This window comes from Amblyomma maculatum, chromosome 10 (genome assembly GCF_055883805.1).
Source record: "Amblyomma maculatum isolate TAMU_Amacu chromosome 10, ASM5588380v1, whole genome shotgun sequence".
NCBI lineage: Eukaryota > Metazoa > Arthropoda > Arachnida > Ixodida > Ixodidae > Amblyomma > Amblyomma maculatum.
The window spans coordinates 9,116,415-9,134,096 of record NC_139353.1 but is presented as its reverse complement, the minus strand read 5'-3'; the positions used below and the strand labels follow the sequence as shown (position 1 = coordinate 9,134,096).

The 17,682-nt window shown below is 44.9% G+C and overlaps 1 protein-coding gene across 3 annotated transcripts in view; it reads right to left on the bottom strand.

The window, feature by feature from the left end:
* Positions 1-3,012: 3,012 nt before the first annotated feature.
* LOC146175531 (sulfotransferase 1B1-like) overlaps positions 3,013-17,682 on the bottom strand; it is a 206,541-nt gene continuing 191,871 nt past the window's right edge. For all 3 annotated transcript variants that reach the window (XM_084581923.1, XM_084581921.1, XM_084581920.1), the window contains 3 exons: positions 12,744-12,873; positions 7,179-7,463; positions 3,013-4,559 (listed from right to left, as the gene is read on the bottom strand). In XM_084581923.1, coding sequence (XP_084438049.1) covers positions 4,207-4,559; positions 7,179-7,463; positions 12,744-12,873 — 768 coding nt within the window. In that variant the 3' untranslated portion in view covers positions 3,013-4,206. The remainder of the gene's footprint in view (positions 4,560-7,178; positions 7,464-12,743; positions 12,874-17,682) is intronic.

Here is a 17,682-nt window from a genome sequence, read left to right as displayed (position 1 = left end):
AACGAAGTGTAACATTAGTGTGTCAGAACAAAAAAAAAAATGAAGTTATCATTCTCTTCCATTGTTTTGATCTTTTGTATATTTCGCATTTCTGATTTAATTGTGAAGCTGCCTTTCATATAAAGCCATGACGATGGACATTCATTCTGTATCAATAAATGCACTGTCGGGGCTGCTTATGCCCAGTTGTGACTGACAGACCGGAGTTCTCAGAGGCCTTTTGTCCCCAGGTGTGTACTGTGCGTATTAGAAAAAACAACCCACAAGACGTTGTTCTTTCTGGAGCTTCTAGGGTGTATATTGCTCTAACGCGAGCTTCTAACCACCTTTCGCGGGTAGAGGAGGGCTTTAATTAAGCAAGGGTTCATAATGTAGTGTTACAAGATTGGTACATATACATTGTGGCATCCAGGTTATGTTAACTTGTGCTTAGGGGTTTTAAACATTTTCTTGCATGAAGCAACCCCGATGGTAGTCATTTAATCCTTTGTGTTAAAATTCTGCTTCAAGAAAATCCTTTCTGGTGCATTATATACGCTTCGTACGCAATATTCCTCTATCGCAGGATGAAACTTGTTCGTAGCGATAGCATTTACGTCCTATTAGAAAAGAAGGTTGACAGTATGAAAGGCTGCATGTTTTCTTTCATTCTCATTTATTCAAATCATTGAATATCTCGTCGCAAATCATCAAAATCAAAGGAAAATATACTTACGATAGTTGTCTTTGGTAGTACGTTGTTTCAGCTGCGACGTTTGTTAACTCTACTATGCGATGACTGATAACATTGAGGGTAAAACGCAAAGCTAAAATAAAAGAAACGTTATGCTCCGTTATTTTCAGTACCCAGAGCCATTGGAATCACTTTTCGGCTGCTATCATGAGAACGTTCTTTCACCTGTTATGGGGGCTAGTGCTTAATCAATGTGTGTGCGCTCAGAATGAAGACAAACCTCCAAGCATCGTCCTCGTTGTCGCCGATGACTTGGGTAAGCACTCGAAATGTGACTTTTTTTTTTTTGTATTCCAGAGCTAGTGCTGCTGGGCTCCATCACCATGCAGGTATTGCTAATATATGTAGCGAATGTAGAAATCATTTCAAACTCTGAAGTCTGGCGCTGCATTTTAGAATACGCATGTGCGGGTCAGATTATTCGAGCAAGGGTGCAACGGCGAGGGATGTTTACTGGTCAAGCTTCAAGTCAGAAGCGCCTTCTGTTGATGCATCCAGTACTCATAGACAGGATACAGAACAGGATATTTTTTCCGGGTCGGGTTCGGTAGGCGCTTTGGTTCAGGCCTTTCGGATTAAGCTCTGGGTTCGCCATCGGAGTGACATTAGATTGCACTTCGGGCCAGTTCAATTCAGTTCAAAAAGGTTGAAACGGGTTTGAGACGAAAGCAATTTTAAACATAGTTGACTGATTTACTCGTCCCTGCAGGTTGGCCTTCTTTTTTTTGTCACGACGGTATGCAAATTATGTACATCCGTATTAAGTATTGCGCCCATTAGTTGCTGCGCAATATACACATGGGTAAAACAATAAGGCGGACGCCTTTTTAGCTTGGCCAACCAGAAAGAATGCGCACAAAATATATACAGATCCTGAAGCAATGTGCAGGATGCAGTTAGTGAAAGGTCTGAAAACTGTTCAAGGTCACACTCAGTTATAGGGTTCAACGTACCAAAATGAGTGCAGCTTGAAGGGATGGCGTAGTGTAGGGCTTTAATTACTTCGACCACTTGGGGAACATTGCAATCGCACAGCACATGGGGGCCTTGCTTTATGCCTCCCTCGAAAAGCGACCGCCACAGCAAGGAGAGAGATCTTGTGTCTCAGCAATCGAGCGTAGTAAGAACTAAGCCACCGTGGTGGCAGTTCTATACTTACAATGCAGTTCTACCGTTCCATATTGTAGCGACCTCAGCAAATAAGCTGTACGAAAAGTGCCGGGCTGGTTGGCTGATTTGCGGGATTGAATGCCCCAGTCGCGGCAAGACATGTTAGAAGGCGTAATGGACGGCTCCAGACAACTTCGACCACATGTGGCTTTTTACGAACGCAAAAATCGCAGAATACATGGCCTACTTGCCTTCTGCCTCCATCCACAAGCTGCAACCGCATCACTGTCACCTAGGCTAGGAGCGAAATGCGAGCATTCAAAATTAGATCGGCTCCTGCGGCCGGCTACATGCTGATGACGATAGTCCAATAATGTAGCCTAGCTTCCGAGCTTACATGGGTTTAAAAGTAATCGAAAATGTTCCTAATTTCCCGAAAAAAATTCACATGGATTCTATCACGATTCGAGTATTCTTGCTGCGTCTACGTGCCAAGCAGCTGTAGCAAGTAAACTACCCTTTGTGTCGCTATATGCGTATCTGATCACAATTAAGGGCGTGGACTCCCAAGCTGCCTCTATAAACGTGAAATTAAGGGAAAGCGATGGGGAAAAAAAATTCACAAGTTTTGTGCTTTGAGCACAAAGCTTTTGTAGAGTTCTGTGCAGAAACATTGCACATGAGAACGCTAATTCTGCGTGAGACCTCGACATCCACAATTTTGCATGGTTAGGAGTGCTCGCTTTCCATGTTAATTGAGCTTTAGGTGTCAAGCAGTGCACACTCAGCTAAAACCCTTGGGCTTTTCTCAAAAATTGGTGCATTAAATACATTTTCACTTTTAGGTTACTTTTTTTTTTTTCAAAAGTGTGTTGCTCTATATACATATATGTACTGAAGTGAGTGAAATATTGGAGCGTAGCCCGCTGAATATTTGTATTACGTCTGTGTGTCGCCATGATGAGAGTTGTGCATGGCGCCAAAGGCGCGAAAGAACTTAATCAGCTGACAGCTTAACCAGCTTCTTCGATTCCTCACAGCTAAGTGACGAAACCGATGCACCTTCATATTACAAGCAAAGAGCAATAAATAAGAAATTTTGCATTCCCACTATCTAAATGACGCCCACTTCGTTCTGTAATGCGTAGGAGAAACAATCATAAATCTGCAATGGTTGAAAGTCACTTTATTTTCCCAGAAAATGGAAAATGGATAGGACATGCGAAGGACAGGATCCAATTTGCAAGACCAGAAGCACACAAGCACACGCCGCAAAAAAAAAAAATAATAAAAGGACTAGGTTGCAGTGCCTAATCACACAATTCCGGTCAAGAGTGAACTGTTGCCCCTGCTGCATATGACCACTCTGTATGTACAGTAAGAAAAAGGTATAAATGTTTGGTCCCTAGGTATTTTCAAGCAGGTTAGCCGGAAATTCACACTGCTCAAAACGCCTGTTGTTTGCTACGGTGACATAGAGAGTGCGGTATAGGAATGGAGCCACAGGGACATTTTGTAGCCCTTGCATGACAAAGTAGACACATTTTTCTCCCAATCAGCATTCGCTGTTTGTTACAAACTTTTGCCACTCTGCCTACTCAATATCCCTGTGACATCCACACCGATACTGCAAACTTCAGTAACTAAGTGTAACATGCACTCCAAGTACCTTTTCTCCCATTTTTCTTATAACAGTAATGGGAACGTGTTGCGAACGTGAGTGCGACAAAATAGAGACACGCTTCCATCTGTGGCAGAAAAAGCCAGAGGAAAACATTCTGACTGGGGCAATGGTACAAAAGCAGTAGTGGGACTCGCGTAGCAGCAGCTATTTCTCGTGTTTTCATAAAGCATTGCAAAACAGTACCTTTTCACACTCGGCAGACCTAACAAGCTGCACCAACTGGTCCATGCGGAAGTGATGACGGCGTGAGAGTAGCCGTCGCTTCTCCATATAGCATGCTCGGCATCCGCAGCCAGACCTGACGTGTGGCGCCACAAGTGAGGCGCCTCGTATCGGAGAAAGAAGAGGGACCAGGTTTCTTGGATGTTAGGCCGAAACTGCGTGTGAATACATCGACGGCGAACAACACCGCGCGTACTACACCACAGGAGGCAAAAAGAAGTCACTCGTACAACGAAAAAAAAAAAGCGGGATGGGCAAACAATGCACTGTTCAAAATCGACGAGCATATGACCGCGCACCACCGGAAAGCCTAAAATCGCTCTGCACAATCAGAGCTGCGGGCAGAACACCGGTAAAGGCACTGGTTCGCAGCTTTCAAGTCCCCGTCATCGTTAGTCCCAACAGTTCGCATCGCCGCAGAGATAGCGACCACAGAGGCGCTTTGCTACCCTCCACTTTAACCGGTGAGCGTCAGGGGATCGGGGGTCATGAAAGGATGGTGAAGCACCGCCTCTCGGCGTCGGGGCAGCGGCGGTGAGTCGAAGAAGCACGGGAAGGGCCTCTTGCCGGAGCTGTCCTTCTCCTTGTCCTCCTCGTTGTTAGCATTTGAGTCGGTGCCATCCCGGCGTGCCCAGTTCATTTTTGGCTCGGGGTCGACGATGATTCGGCCGAACTTGCGCATGCGATCCAATGCGTCCTGCGGTTCGAACACTAGGTCCAGACCGCTACCCGCCATGCGCTCAGCGTACAGTGTGTCGAAGGTCTCCGACTGCTCAGGCGTAAAGTAGTTTTTCCAGTCCCCGATAATGCCTGGGTTGAAAGATGAGTAGAGCAAAATTAATTTACGTCCTCTTTACTACGAATAGTTAACTATTTTTATCTATTTAACCTCAAGAGCCCCCAGGTGGCACATTACTTGAGGGGTGGGCGCTTGAATGGCGGTTAACAATGGTTTTTTAAAGGTGATTACAAATAATACGAGGCTTCTTCGAATGGCAGTCTTGAAATGAGCAGACTCATGTTAGCTATTTATTAATTCCAAATGGATTAGAATGAATTCAGTCATAGGCATACAACACTAGTACGCGTGAAAGACTTGACGACTAACCACATGTTAACGTTTTCGTAGTGATGCGGGAAAGCAATAAACAATGCAGTTTGCACGGTCAAGATACCTCTGAATCGGATGAAGATATTACTACGTTTTGCTAAAACACAAAAACAGCAGATTTCCTTCATTTCAACCATTTTGCAAGCTCCCTGACTTCTAGGAATATTAACAAAAATGATGGATTCCCTTCTCCTTTTAACAACCTCTTACCGTCACCTGAGATACAGGTTCCTATCACTGCGTTTCCATCCAAACTTTATTTGCAAGCTCACACAGTGTCCTCATCATAAAACCAATTTCAGGGCAGACAACAAACAGAGCGATGGTAGAGTTTCGGGCATCTTTGATTAACGCCGTGCACAATACAAGAAAACCTCCGTGAGGAAATGATCATTACGCTTCAAGCAATGGGAAAAAATTTCTTTTGGACTGTTTGCATAATTTTGCACCGGAATTATATGTAGTAGGCCCTTGGCAACAACCAAATAACTACGAAAAAGACCTATTAAAATACAAACTGCCCGTCCTTCTAAGCTTGCGTTCTTTGAAATACAAGTTATATCTCCGAGGCCTCGTCTACAAAACTGGTTGCTCAAAATGCGTGTCCTGACCATCCTGTGATGAAGGTTTGACAAAGTGTGGACTACAGTAAAATGAAAACGAAGGTATACTGCCGTTGCCAAAAGTAACAAGGCTGAGTGTTTCGCTTTTGAATAGTACTCTGCAGCTCGCGAAGCTTCAGAGAAGATAAAAGCTTCTTACAGAGTGAGGCCAAGTGTGCGTTCTAACCTTAGAGAGGTTTACCGCTTGAAGGGGACCTGAATGCTGCTTTATAATCCACTGTGGAATGGCTACTTTTGCAGGGCGGTACAAGGCAATGCTCCCGGTGACTGCAATAAAACCGTACTCTAAAGTTATCATCGCCTGACCTTCCTTTGAGGTGACAGCTATATAGTGGACGTTCGTCAACACCAGTACCAAACGACGAATGGCAACATACGTGGGACATACTGTATGTTGTAACTAGCCACAAAAATTCTAACCAAGGTGTTTCTTTCCCGTACCACTTGCGTATAGCAAGTTCAAACAAAATATGGTTCAGGAGGCCTCGCCGGCCTCACTGTTCAAGAGCACATGAACCGATCTGTAGATGCTCTTGAGAATATCCCCCCTGAAAAAAACAGAAAGCTGGGCAAGTTAATTGTTATCCATTTTTAGCAGCACAAAAAAAAAAAAAAAAACGAGGACGTTTGCACACACAGCGAGACGAGCGCCCAAGACATAGCACTAGCGTTGCATATGCAAATAAAAACCAACCACACTATCGTGACGATGTTATTAAAAGAGACACACGGTGCTAAGACGGAGCTCAGGGAACTAGAAATGACATTAAAAAGAACAGAAAGCTGGGCGAGCTGGTTGTTATCCCTTTATTACCAGCGCGAAAAAGACGAGGACGTTTAAACACACACGCTCGTAATGTTGTGTGTGTAAGCGTCCTCGTCTTTTCGCGCGGTTAAAAAATGGATAACAACCAACTCTCCCGGCTTTCTTGTTCTTCTTAATGTCAAAAAAGGGCTCGTGTTGTTGTGTGTGTAAACGTCCTCGTCTTTTCGCCCTGGTAAAAATAGATAACTACCAACTTGCCCAGTTTAACTGTTCTTCTTAGTGCCGTTTCTAGTTCCTGGGCTCCGTCTTTTCATCGCGTGTCTTTTAATAATCCCGCCATGATACAGTTTCGCTGGTGTCTATTTGCATATGCAACGCTAGGACCATGTTTTTGGCAGTCGTGTTGCGTGTGTAAACGTCCTCGTCTTTTTCGCGCTGTTAAAGATATCCCGCCTGTGGTCACGAGATGCAGCTCATCACTTAAGGCAGATGTAGACAACTTTACCATCGCTGCATGCCACTATCGCTTTCCTCTGCATAACGTGAGACCTTGTTTATTATATAAGGGCACATTATCTGGTTTCTACGTCTCAAGTATATTGAAAGGGCTGGTGGTAGTTCCGTTCCTCTCGTGCAGGGCGGCTTGTTTTTACACCGTCAGGTCTCCCAACCTCTGGGAGGTGACGAATCCTCGCATCTCGTTAGGTTAACTAATACAAGCGCTGACAGCGCTGTAAAATCCTCAACATGGAAAAATCTACCTAAAGGAAATAGGAAAGCATGTAGACAGGGTGAACGATTTATCTAAATATAGTGTACAGTGTATGACGGAAAGTTTACGCGTCATAAAAGAGTCACCTGGCGGAGCACTGAGCGGTGGGTTCTATTGGCGCCGTGAATTTCGGAATTAAATTGGCAAGGACACAAACCTTTCCGCATAAACTTGGACTGCGTCATGTCGAAGAGGTCCGAGATGGGCAACACCTCTCGGTTGACCATGTTGTTGTTCTTCATCTGATCGAAGGAGCAGTGGTTGACCACAGCGGCCAGCGCATCGGGCGTCAGCGGCCGGCCCAAGAAATGGCTGATACGCTGCACCATCGGGCCCAGTTCGATCTTGAGCTCCTCGAACGATACGAACATAACGCGGTCGGGGCGCTCCAGGTGGAACTTCCAGTACGGGAGAACGTGGTCGAACCATGAACCGTACACCACTGTATCGGTAAGGGGTAGGGAACAGAGTGCTTGTCGTTAGTAGGTTAAGCGGTAACACGCATTTCCTAAAACAAATCACAGCTGCGTGTGCAAGCACTCAAAATATACCCACGTTAGCGTCCAATGACCTTAGTTCAAAAGAACACTGCGAGCTTTATTTGGCTATAGAAAATTTATTAACTGCCGAAAGGCAGCATTTCATAAAAAAACAGTAGGCGCCTTTAGCGTTCAAATGTACACATGCTAGAGCAGCGAAGGCCGATATTACCATGAAGAGAAAGAAAAGGTTTCGACCAAGGCAAATTATAGCTTCAACAGTGTATTCACGTTACCGTTAATATTTACCACCACCAGCATGCGCCAGTGAGCAGAAATAATGAGCTTAGCATCTGAAAAGAGCGGTAGTGCACTGCTGTAATTTGTCCTTGTGCTCCCGAGTCCCTACTCTGGCCTTGCGCTTAATCGTGCCGAAAATAGTCACATCACAAGTATTTTGACAAGCTCAGAAATCAGGGACGCAATACCTGCACACACTACGTTGCACTTGTCAGGGCGAATTTGACAGACGAGGGAAAACTTTGGTAACTAATAAGCAAAATCATTACAATAACCGCGTTATTCATGAACTCCATAAAATGACATTAGGTTAGCACATCTACAACAATCCTGTAACACACTAAACGCGCAGTGTTTACCACATGATTACTGGCCGACAGTTAGCTGAAGGCAGCCTTCTGTTATAAAGAAGAGATAGCGTGTGGAATCAGCTCGCTTTTTTCTCGTTGGCGGTGTGCAAGCAATCTCCACTGAGTATTGAGACACGTTGCAAATCGTTTCGAGAGGACTAAACAGCAAAGTTATACACTTCAGAGGTTATTCACTTTGTATAAACAAACGACGTGCTTGCCCAATTTCTATTTGCCAGTTATAGGCGCCAAATACAAGCGTTCGTGTGCGGGCCTTCGAAAACTAAATATTACTTATTTCTAAACAAATAATTTCTCGACAGATATGTTTTATGTGCATGCATAAATTCCGAATTGCCCGAATATTTACTCGTTTAAAAAGAACCAATAAGCTGGGCGAAATAACGCGTGCACGTGATAGTTGCTGCGAATGTGAGTGCTAAAATTTCACTAATTGCCGAAGTGCGTAAATGTCGCAGTTTAGCGTCGCAAAATCTTGGACTGTATTTTAGCTGATGGCTGAAGACAGAACTTGAACTGCTTTCTCACATGGTAGTGTATGAGCCTTAGAGATAATTTTGAATCGTTGTTGGGTGATGACAGTACAGAGGAAAACACAAGAAAAGCGGTGCGCTGCCATATCCTACAGTATTCATCATGTAATGCAACTTTCCGAAATGTATCTAGTCTCATGCACGAAAAATTAGATAAGTATATCAATTTAGTGAAGCAGATAGGGTGACATGAATAGCTACATATTGTTACAAGGTGATAAGCAAAGAGAGACGGCACAATATAGCGACAGGATGAACGATGATTTTAATGTCTGGCCTAGCGCGAGGGCTCCTCTCGCGTCACTGCTGATCTTCTTCTTCACAACACTTCGCGGGGTCACCGAGCGATCATCCCGATCGTTTCGTTGAGTCGATGGTGACGTGATGGTGTAGATGTTCAAGAAAAGATAGAAGAGAATGATGCGCTTGCTACCACGATGACGATGAACACGATGATGCTTGATGGCCCGTGACGATGAACACGATGATGCTTGATAGTCCGCCTCCCCTGGAGCTGTTCAACCATCCGTCACCAAAGTCTATAGGACCGATGGTTCGAGGTTGCGTTGGGAAGCTGGGCAGGGGTTCATGTCCGGCTCCTTTGGGTCCTTCGGGTTTTTCGAGTTCTTCGTCTCGGTTCTGGTTGGTCTGTCTGTTCTCCTTATCTTCAGATCCGGGCTGGGAGCTGGGCGGCGGTAGTTGGTCGGGTCTGGGCAGGGTGAAGCTGCTCGGTGATGTCCCAGGGCTCTCGGTCAATGGTCCGCGGGCTTACAGATGGCATTAATGCTCCAAAGCAAGATTGGGGATGACGTACCCAGAACTTCCACCAAAATGTTACGCGGTGACAAGCAAAGAGACGGCACAACATGGCGACAGGCTGCACTTTGATTTTAATGTCTGGCTTAGCGCGAGGGCTCCTCTCGCGCCACTGCCGATCTCCTTCTTCGCAACAATATTTTCATTAAACCCATTGTTGTTTTTTATGTAAGGGACAGGAGGTACAGAATTCTGCACTATTGAGATCTCAGTTTATTGATTAAGTTATATCACGCAGAAGTCGGACGTTCGAAAAGAAAACAACCGCATATTGCAGTGCTGTATTAAAAAATATATATTCATGAACATTACGTACTAGTTAGCCATTTGTCACATTTCATAAAACAAAATGTCTGGACGCAAAAATAAGTGAGCCGAGTATGATCCGAATCACATGTCACAGCATTTCTAACAAATCTAGCGATGTGTAGAATTTAGTCATTAATAAATATTTCGTATGGTTAGCAAATAGCACACTTGCTTTCTCTTCAAATAAAGAACATAAAACGTTAAACACTGTTCTACTCTGGAGCGTTTATGTCAGCATTCTATAAAAAATAAAAAGCTTGACTTTCAAAATTTATTTGCAGACAAAACATCAAATACAGTCCATCAAAGCCAATATGATCCGCTGTTTGCAAGGAACAATGAGGTAGTGAAAGAAAGTCTTGTCGATGTTTAAGAGCTGCACGACACAAATTGAACAAATAAAAAACTTATTACATATTGCAGTTGTGCCGAAGCCATATATAATCTTGGACTGAATATATAAAAGAAGAAGGCATCCAAAAGCACTTGTACATTACCGCATGAGACCCTGAGCCATCTCTATATGTTTCGTCTCTAGAACGGATGGATCATCTTGCTAGCAGTTTTAACAAACATAATCACTGTGCGGTTTTATCGCTCCAAATAAGGAGATATTTTGTACCGATATATAATGTCCTTTTCACAGAAATAGTTGGAGTCTTCCTAGTCAAATTTGTGATACTAATTCCATGCTTCACTCGAGGAGCGCCCCAATATGAATCGAAAAGGGGACTGACGCTTCGACGGCCTTGGTGGTCGATTCTCTCAAACAAACTACTGCACTTTGATCAGCTGTCCGTCAGCGTACATAAAACATACCTTCGTTTCATATCGAGCCATTGCCATACGAGCAAGCTCTGGGTGTACATATCGGTTTCTATCCTCCGCAAGCATTCAGGTATATCCGCCTTCATGCTAATGTATTCGTTAAACCCGTATGAGCTACCACAAAACGGAGCCGTGAGCAAACGCAGAGTCCTCTCTTCGTCTCTGCTCCGATCAAATGCCAGTGTTCATCACCAGATATAGCCATTGCAGCCACTTACTTGGAAGTAAACATGTGTGCCAACGCGGAAAATCTTTCTCGGCGGCTAGTTGCGACCCCGCATGGAAATGCATGTCCATTCGTCACGCCCCTCGAAATGCCTGTAGACATCGACCTCTTTGACATCCGGAAAAACCTCGTCCCTCCACTATTGACGCAAGCATGTCAAATGCAACGACAATGCATATTCACAAGTACACGTATGTGCATGATTGAGTGCATGTTAGTCTGTCGCGGCCGTCTATAGCACTAAACAATAGGGTCAAGTACGAACTCCTGCGCTATCGATCTCAGCGAGCGGACGCAATGGTGTGGTCGATACCATTCGGTCAGCATACATCGATATGCAGTCGATGCAGAAACGAACAGAGGCAATGGCGCCGCTCCACTTCCTGAAACACGTTATGCCGTCTAGAAGCCACTGAAACGGACGCGTCCCGACAATGCGCCATGTGGTAACAAGATCCTACTGCAAATGCCAGAAACTCGTCTGGCGCTGGCATTGCGACAGCGCAGGGCAGCCAGTGGAAAGGGAGACTGTTGGCAAACGAAAGCGCACGCAAGAAGCGCATTAATGTCTCTTGCATAAATCTGATCGTTTCGCGGTTCTTACTACCCGAACCTTAGCAACGAGACTACCGGACCTTTATGCTTTCAGCATTACTTCGCGGTTCAAGGGCAGAGATCGGCAGCCTACGCTGCATGAGCCGCCTGAATGGCGAAATCGTTTAAGTCGAGAATACGAGCTTTTGACCACTAAACTAAACGCATCGCCTTCTGAATTGTCCTTCGCTGCTCTTTCAGTCATGGTGAATACGCTATCTTTAATAAAGCCCTAAAACGTTCTGGCCCTAAGTTTCATTTAATCTGGGCTCTCTACTTTTTGTGGCACCCGTCACTCAAGAAAGGCTTTTTTTTTTTTACACCGAGGAGAAAAAAAGAAAGCCTGCACATTGCATGGTAGAGAAGCTCTTTTATGAATTCACCACGGATAATGACACACACAGCATGTAACCCCGATACTCCACCAGTGGTCAAGAGTCGAACGAGCTGCGCAGTGGCGCTGCACATTTCCAGATGCAGTGCCGAAGAGAGAAGAGGATTCATATAAGCAAAGAAAACGACAAGTATCTGAGACTGTAAGTCAAACAAAAAAATTATTGTGAGATCACGTAGGGCTCGGTAAGCGGGGCTAACTCTCCGTACAAGATACTTCATAGAACAGACGTTAAGAAAGAGAGACAAGATTGCACATGAGGAGCGCAGTGCACTTACGAAGGCCACGTCGAATTGGTAAATTTTGCAATAAGCGAGCCTGCGGTGTTCTCAATATACGCGGACTCCTATCAGAAGAAAATACTTCGCGTGTTTATTTCCGGATGTTCCGTGTGCCGGATTTAAACCAAAACACAATACAGAAACGGGCAAAAGGTGGAGCACGATGTGGCTCTGTTAATGCTTCAGCACGTATGCGGTTTTCACATATGCTGCGAGGCTAAGCGCGCAGCATGCCTTAATTGCTTCCCAAGTGGTGTACATCGGGCCACAACGAACGTCTGATTTCACTGATACTGAGAGCACTGGTACTGTCCGCAGTATAAATACTAGCTCTCACAAAACTCTGAAATGAACGCTCAGGATAATCTCAACCAACGCTGGGAATTCGCTGGAGGTAGAATCGGCAGGCAGTGAGTAGAAAAAGAGAAGCATCGATTCATCAAGACCCTAATTTCACAGTCAAGCTAATGACAGAAATTACCTTCCATTCCAGCACAGAAGATATGCTCGCACACAGATACCGGACGAAAGTTGTAGAACGTCGAGTGATCTCGGGACTGTCCTATTGGATGATGCGCATAGAACACTCACCGTGTCCGGCCATGTAGTGGCTGAGGAACTCGTCCCAGGAGCCCTTGAAGTTGCCGAGAAACGTGCTCATCTTGTGGTGGTGGTAGTACGACACCGCGTTGTCCTTGGGGTTTCGCACCACGTAGATTATCTGCACAGTCGGAAAAGAGACAGTAGTGAGACGTCAAAAATGCTATTATTTAAAATTCAGCGCATAGTTTTTGTAATTATCCACTAATAATGTATAAAAGTGCGTCCGTGATGCATACCCAACCGATAAGTATACTTACGGCTCTTAATCGTGGGACGAAATGTCGGCGCTGCGGCGCATCTTCTTTCATGCCGCTTCAATCGAAACAAGGCGGCTGTCGCAAACAAAAGCGTTTTCGGACAGCAGCCACTACAGACGGTCCTTGTTCAATTCTTACGCAACCTATAGTAATAATGCGAAGCAAGGGTTTATTGCCGTTGCAGAAGCCTTGAACTGCGGACCTCTCACGCGCGGAATAAAACTCTTACCAAACTAAAGAAATATTTTGCATCGTCATCACTATCCTGTTGTGAATGCCTTCGGAATAGTTTTGATATTCCAGGGACCACATATAGGCGCTGAAATCCGCAGAAATCTACTTTAAATGTTCGCCTCCATCTAATGCGACCGCCGCGGTCGCAATAAATGACCATAGTTTATACTTAGCCGACAGGGTCTGCTAGGATATTGTTGTTATTTCGTTATCGTGGCGCTTTTAGCACTCGTGATTAACACAAATTTGGCAGAATTAGGCATGCAAAGTTACCAATGATGTACAGATATAACACATAAAACAAAAATTCAAACCACCATATTAAACTAGCAGCACCCCACACAATGTCATATAATAATGAACTACGGACCCTGTACATGAATCTTGCGGAAAAGTGCGCATACAGAAATGGACGCCTCAAAGAAGGGAACTAAGAACCGCACAAGCCCTTTTGCCCTCGCTTGCTGTTACTCCTCAAGCCTGCTCATGTATACAAGGGATAGTTTTCATCCGAATGTCGGGTGATTGTCAGGATTACTAAAGTCTCGCTAGTTTTGATTTTAACTACTTAAGCTCACCTCGTGACTAATTGAAGTTAAGTAATCAATTATTTCTGCCCACGCATGTAGGACGATAAACAGCAGCGGTGATCGAATTGCCCAGGGTTTCGTGTTTCGAAATATGCCCCCTGTTTTTCTGGCGATGGTTCAAATCACCCTAAAGATGAAGGTTGTTTTCCTGCTCGATACAGTAGCTATGAAATGGATATGAAACTAGAGCAGGCTATCTTCTGGCCGCTATGAATTTGCTCCACAATGGATTCTAAAAATGTTTCCTACCGCTGTCATTGTAGTTTCCGTAAGCTGGAAGTAAGTGAAACATCCGCTTCCATGGCCATGTCATCGAATATTCAGCTAACAGGCATATTTTTCAACAATTAGACGCCCCCCCCCCCCTTACCTCCCCTTGATTTGTGGAGGGTATGTAAGGGTGGACGTCCAGGGCTTAAGTCAAAATACTCTTGTTAGGACACTGAGCACCAGCGCGCCTAATGTGATTGGCTCCTCACTCTGCTCTTCGTATACTCTCCACGCTCCTCAACAGCCCACCAGGTGCGAGACTTTGCAAAACCATCACGCGCGCGAGCAAGCACAATCACTCGCGGGACGACGACAAAAACGTGTCCCACTAAGCATGAGTTTTGCGCGATGCATACGAAACTCGAGTTCTTTCGGGCCCAGGAGGTGCATCGACCAACGAGGCTGCTTCGCACGCGGCACACACAACGCGCAAGATAGTTCAAGCGACGCAGTGAAGTGTGCGTTCAGGCATTCAATAAAAGCGCTGGCCACCACCATCTGTTTTCTCATAGGTCGAAATCGAAAAACGTCACAGCGGCTCGCCGTCATTAGGCCAATGGCAAACCGGCAATCAAGCCGTCGCAGCAAACACAATCTTCGGAATGACTGAGGCACAGGTGATACCAGGTTCCACGCGTGGGTTGGCGTAATGCATGCGAGACAATAATACAAAACACGTTGTACACGCCTCGCCACGGGTACACTGAAATCACCTAGGGACTTAATCGACTCCCTTATTTCGAAATCCCAATGAACCGAGGTGAACGACCTTAAATAATATGCCGTCTAAGCGCTGTGTTACTCGACAACACTTTGCTACATTTAGACAGCAAACAAGACAATAAGAAAAAGAATGGCGGACAGGCTGAATTAAATTCCCTCGATCATCGGGAGGAGTAAGTTCTTGTTACACTCTTTCTGTATAATTTTCATTTATTTCTTCCTTTTTATTGCATGCGCTGTTGGAGCAAAATAATACCCTGTTTTGTTTTTTGCTTTTTTTGTTTTTTCCTTTGACATATGTCGTTTGTCACCAGCCTGTGGCAGGTGGCGCCACTGCTTCACTCCCATCTTGAGTGTCAATTTCCATCATGTCGTGAATGCGACATTTAAAAAGCTTAACATCTTTAATTTGGCATTCGCCTTGAAACAAACTTGCAAGACCACTGACTGGCCAAAAGCCACCTGCGTTTGAAACACAGGGGGCTCGCACACGAACGCCGAATGCAGTCGAGGTATCATCTGCTCCGCCGTCTGCAGCGGTGCGCAGTTTGTATCGTTACCTGCGATAGCCTTTGAAAACAGGCTTTTCATGTAGAGAATTCTGGGCTTCCTACTTTTTACGACCGTGCTTTCGAGGCAGTGTAGCGCACGGGACAGAGTCGGACTAACTGTTTTATGCGGAAACACACCAGATAATAAAGCACCTGTGATGAATATACATGTCCCGTCTTCCCGACACAAACCTACTGTGCCGTCTCGAAAAGGTAAATTCGAAATGAGGTTACCAACTTTCCAGCACACGTCAACTTTGACCGAACGACTGCCCATAGGTTAGTATAAGGTAAAGCGATAAAGAAGTTTTCGGGATGTCTTGTTTGCGTTGTTTTAAATATGTAAATCCACTGATGACATTTCATACTTTAACAATCATTTCTAGTGTGTACTCGGTTTTTCTTCACAAAGGGGCAATATAAAAGACGCACTGTGAAATCACAAAAAATGCGTAGCAAACTTTTGTGAAGATGTATTCTTATGGTGTTCCACCCCACTTGGCACGCAGAAGTGGCGCTGAATGCAGAGCCGACAGTCACGGTGCCTAGCAAGAGCACGGAGTCTATAATCTGGCCCTCGGGCAGCGCTAAGGACCCAAATATCTAGAAAGGTGGGGAAAACAGCCCTTCGTTTCTTCCACAATTTTGTAATTTAACCGTTAAAGCGCCATTTTTAAATCTGATTCAAAAGCCATATTATGCCTTAAACCACTACAGTAAGCTTAAAGTTGCAAATTTCCTCATTTTTTGAACTTGCAACAACAGTATATTTTTTTTTTATGGATATACAAAATTTCTTACGGAGTGACCAAATAGAAAACACCTGGTAAAATTATAACTAGCACATAAAGAGACAAGACAGAGGAAGAAAAGAGGTAGACCAAAAAGGAAGTACAGAAGAAGCAGCAAAGGCTTTCGGCATTATGCCCTTAAGCGAAGCTATGCGCAATCCTGTAATTGCACCGCCTCATTTCTGCTAGAGCCACGCATAATGAGTGCATCACTTATAGGAACCGTAGCAATGTCGCAGAATACAGCTGTTCTGAACGAACCAGTGAGGCTTGCAGCTGTGTAAGGAGGGGCTCAGAGCTACGGGAGTGGGAGTGGAGCTGTAACGTGGCATTACAAAACGTGTCACTGGTATATGGCGAACCATTTCCTTTTTCGTTTTTTCAAAATGACGTAACGTTCGGAGACTTTCCAGGAAACTGGTATCGAAGCGCGTTCGGCACTGCTCGCTTTTATTTTTGTTCTGTTTTTCATTGTACGTCATTGCCTTGCTGCGACATCTTTATATCAGCTACAAACGCGATATACTGATATATTATACTACACTTGAGCTGAGAATGATGCTTTGCAACTTCCCTGAGTCGCTAGGTTCTCTAAATCTGGATATTTAGCCCAAAACCTCAAGTACGTCCCGACATTCATATTTTCTTTAAACACCGAAGAAGTATTTCTCGTAACAATTCTCGTTTCGGTGCAGTATATCTCGGATACCTCAAACACCTCAAGCAAGCAGCCAGTCAAAAAACTATTATTTAATGCCCTATATGTGTTTACACGCTCTGCTCGTAACAACGATCATTCATGTGGACCACCAGCGTATAACTTTGATACATAAATTTGCCATTTAGTGAGCTAAGCAGGACGACTTTCATAAGCACATGGACTACAGCGATTGCACACAGGGTGTGAAAGAAGACCAGAGGCCAGAGATTTGCGTGAACTCCTCTTGACGGCATGATCCCGACAGCTGTTAGCACGCGCCTCACAGTGAAAAAAAAAAAAAAACAGAAAAAAAAAACAGAGGCCACTGAGAATGGTGACGAAATTGCAATCAAAGTGGCCACATGTTTGCACAACTATGCCCGCGCGTACAGCATGTGGCTTTAATGTGCCTTCACTATTTCCCGGAGAACGCATATTGATAGGCCCGAGCGCGAACCGAGCCAAGCGTCCCTTAACGTAAGCGATCTCACGTGTTTCTGTACAGGGTGTCAGAGAACGTGAATTGAAAACTGCTCGGCGTGTTGTGGGGTGCGGAGAGGAAACAGATTAAATCTCAGGAAACCACGTGACCTTAAGCGTGAGTGAGGTGGAGCGCCGATCTCCCCTACCTTCTTTTTGCCCTTTCGTAAATACATGTTGGCGGCTTCCTATCGTGCGTCTCTATTATAAAAGCGCTCATTTATAAAGCGAAGACCGGGTGGGTAAATGATGTTGAGCGCACAAAGGCACTTGTGCAAAAGTAGTCTGGCACAGCCACTTGGTGGTAAACCTACCGCTCATTCAGCCCCAG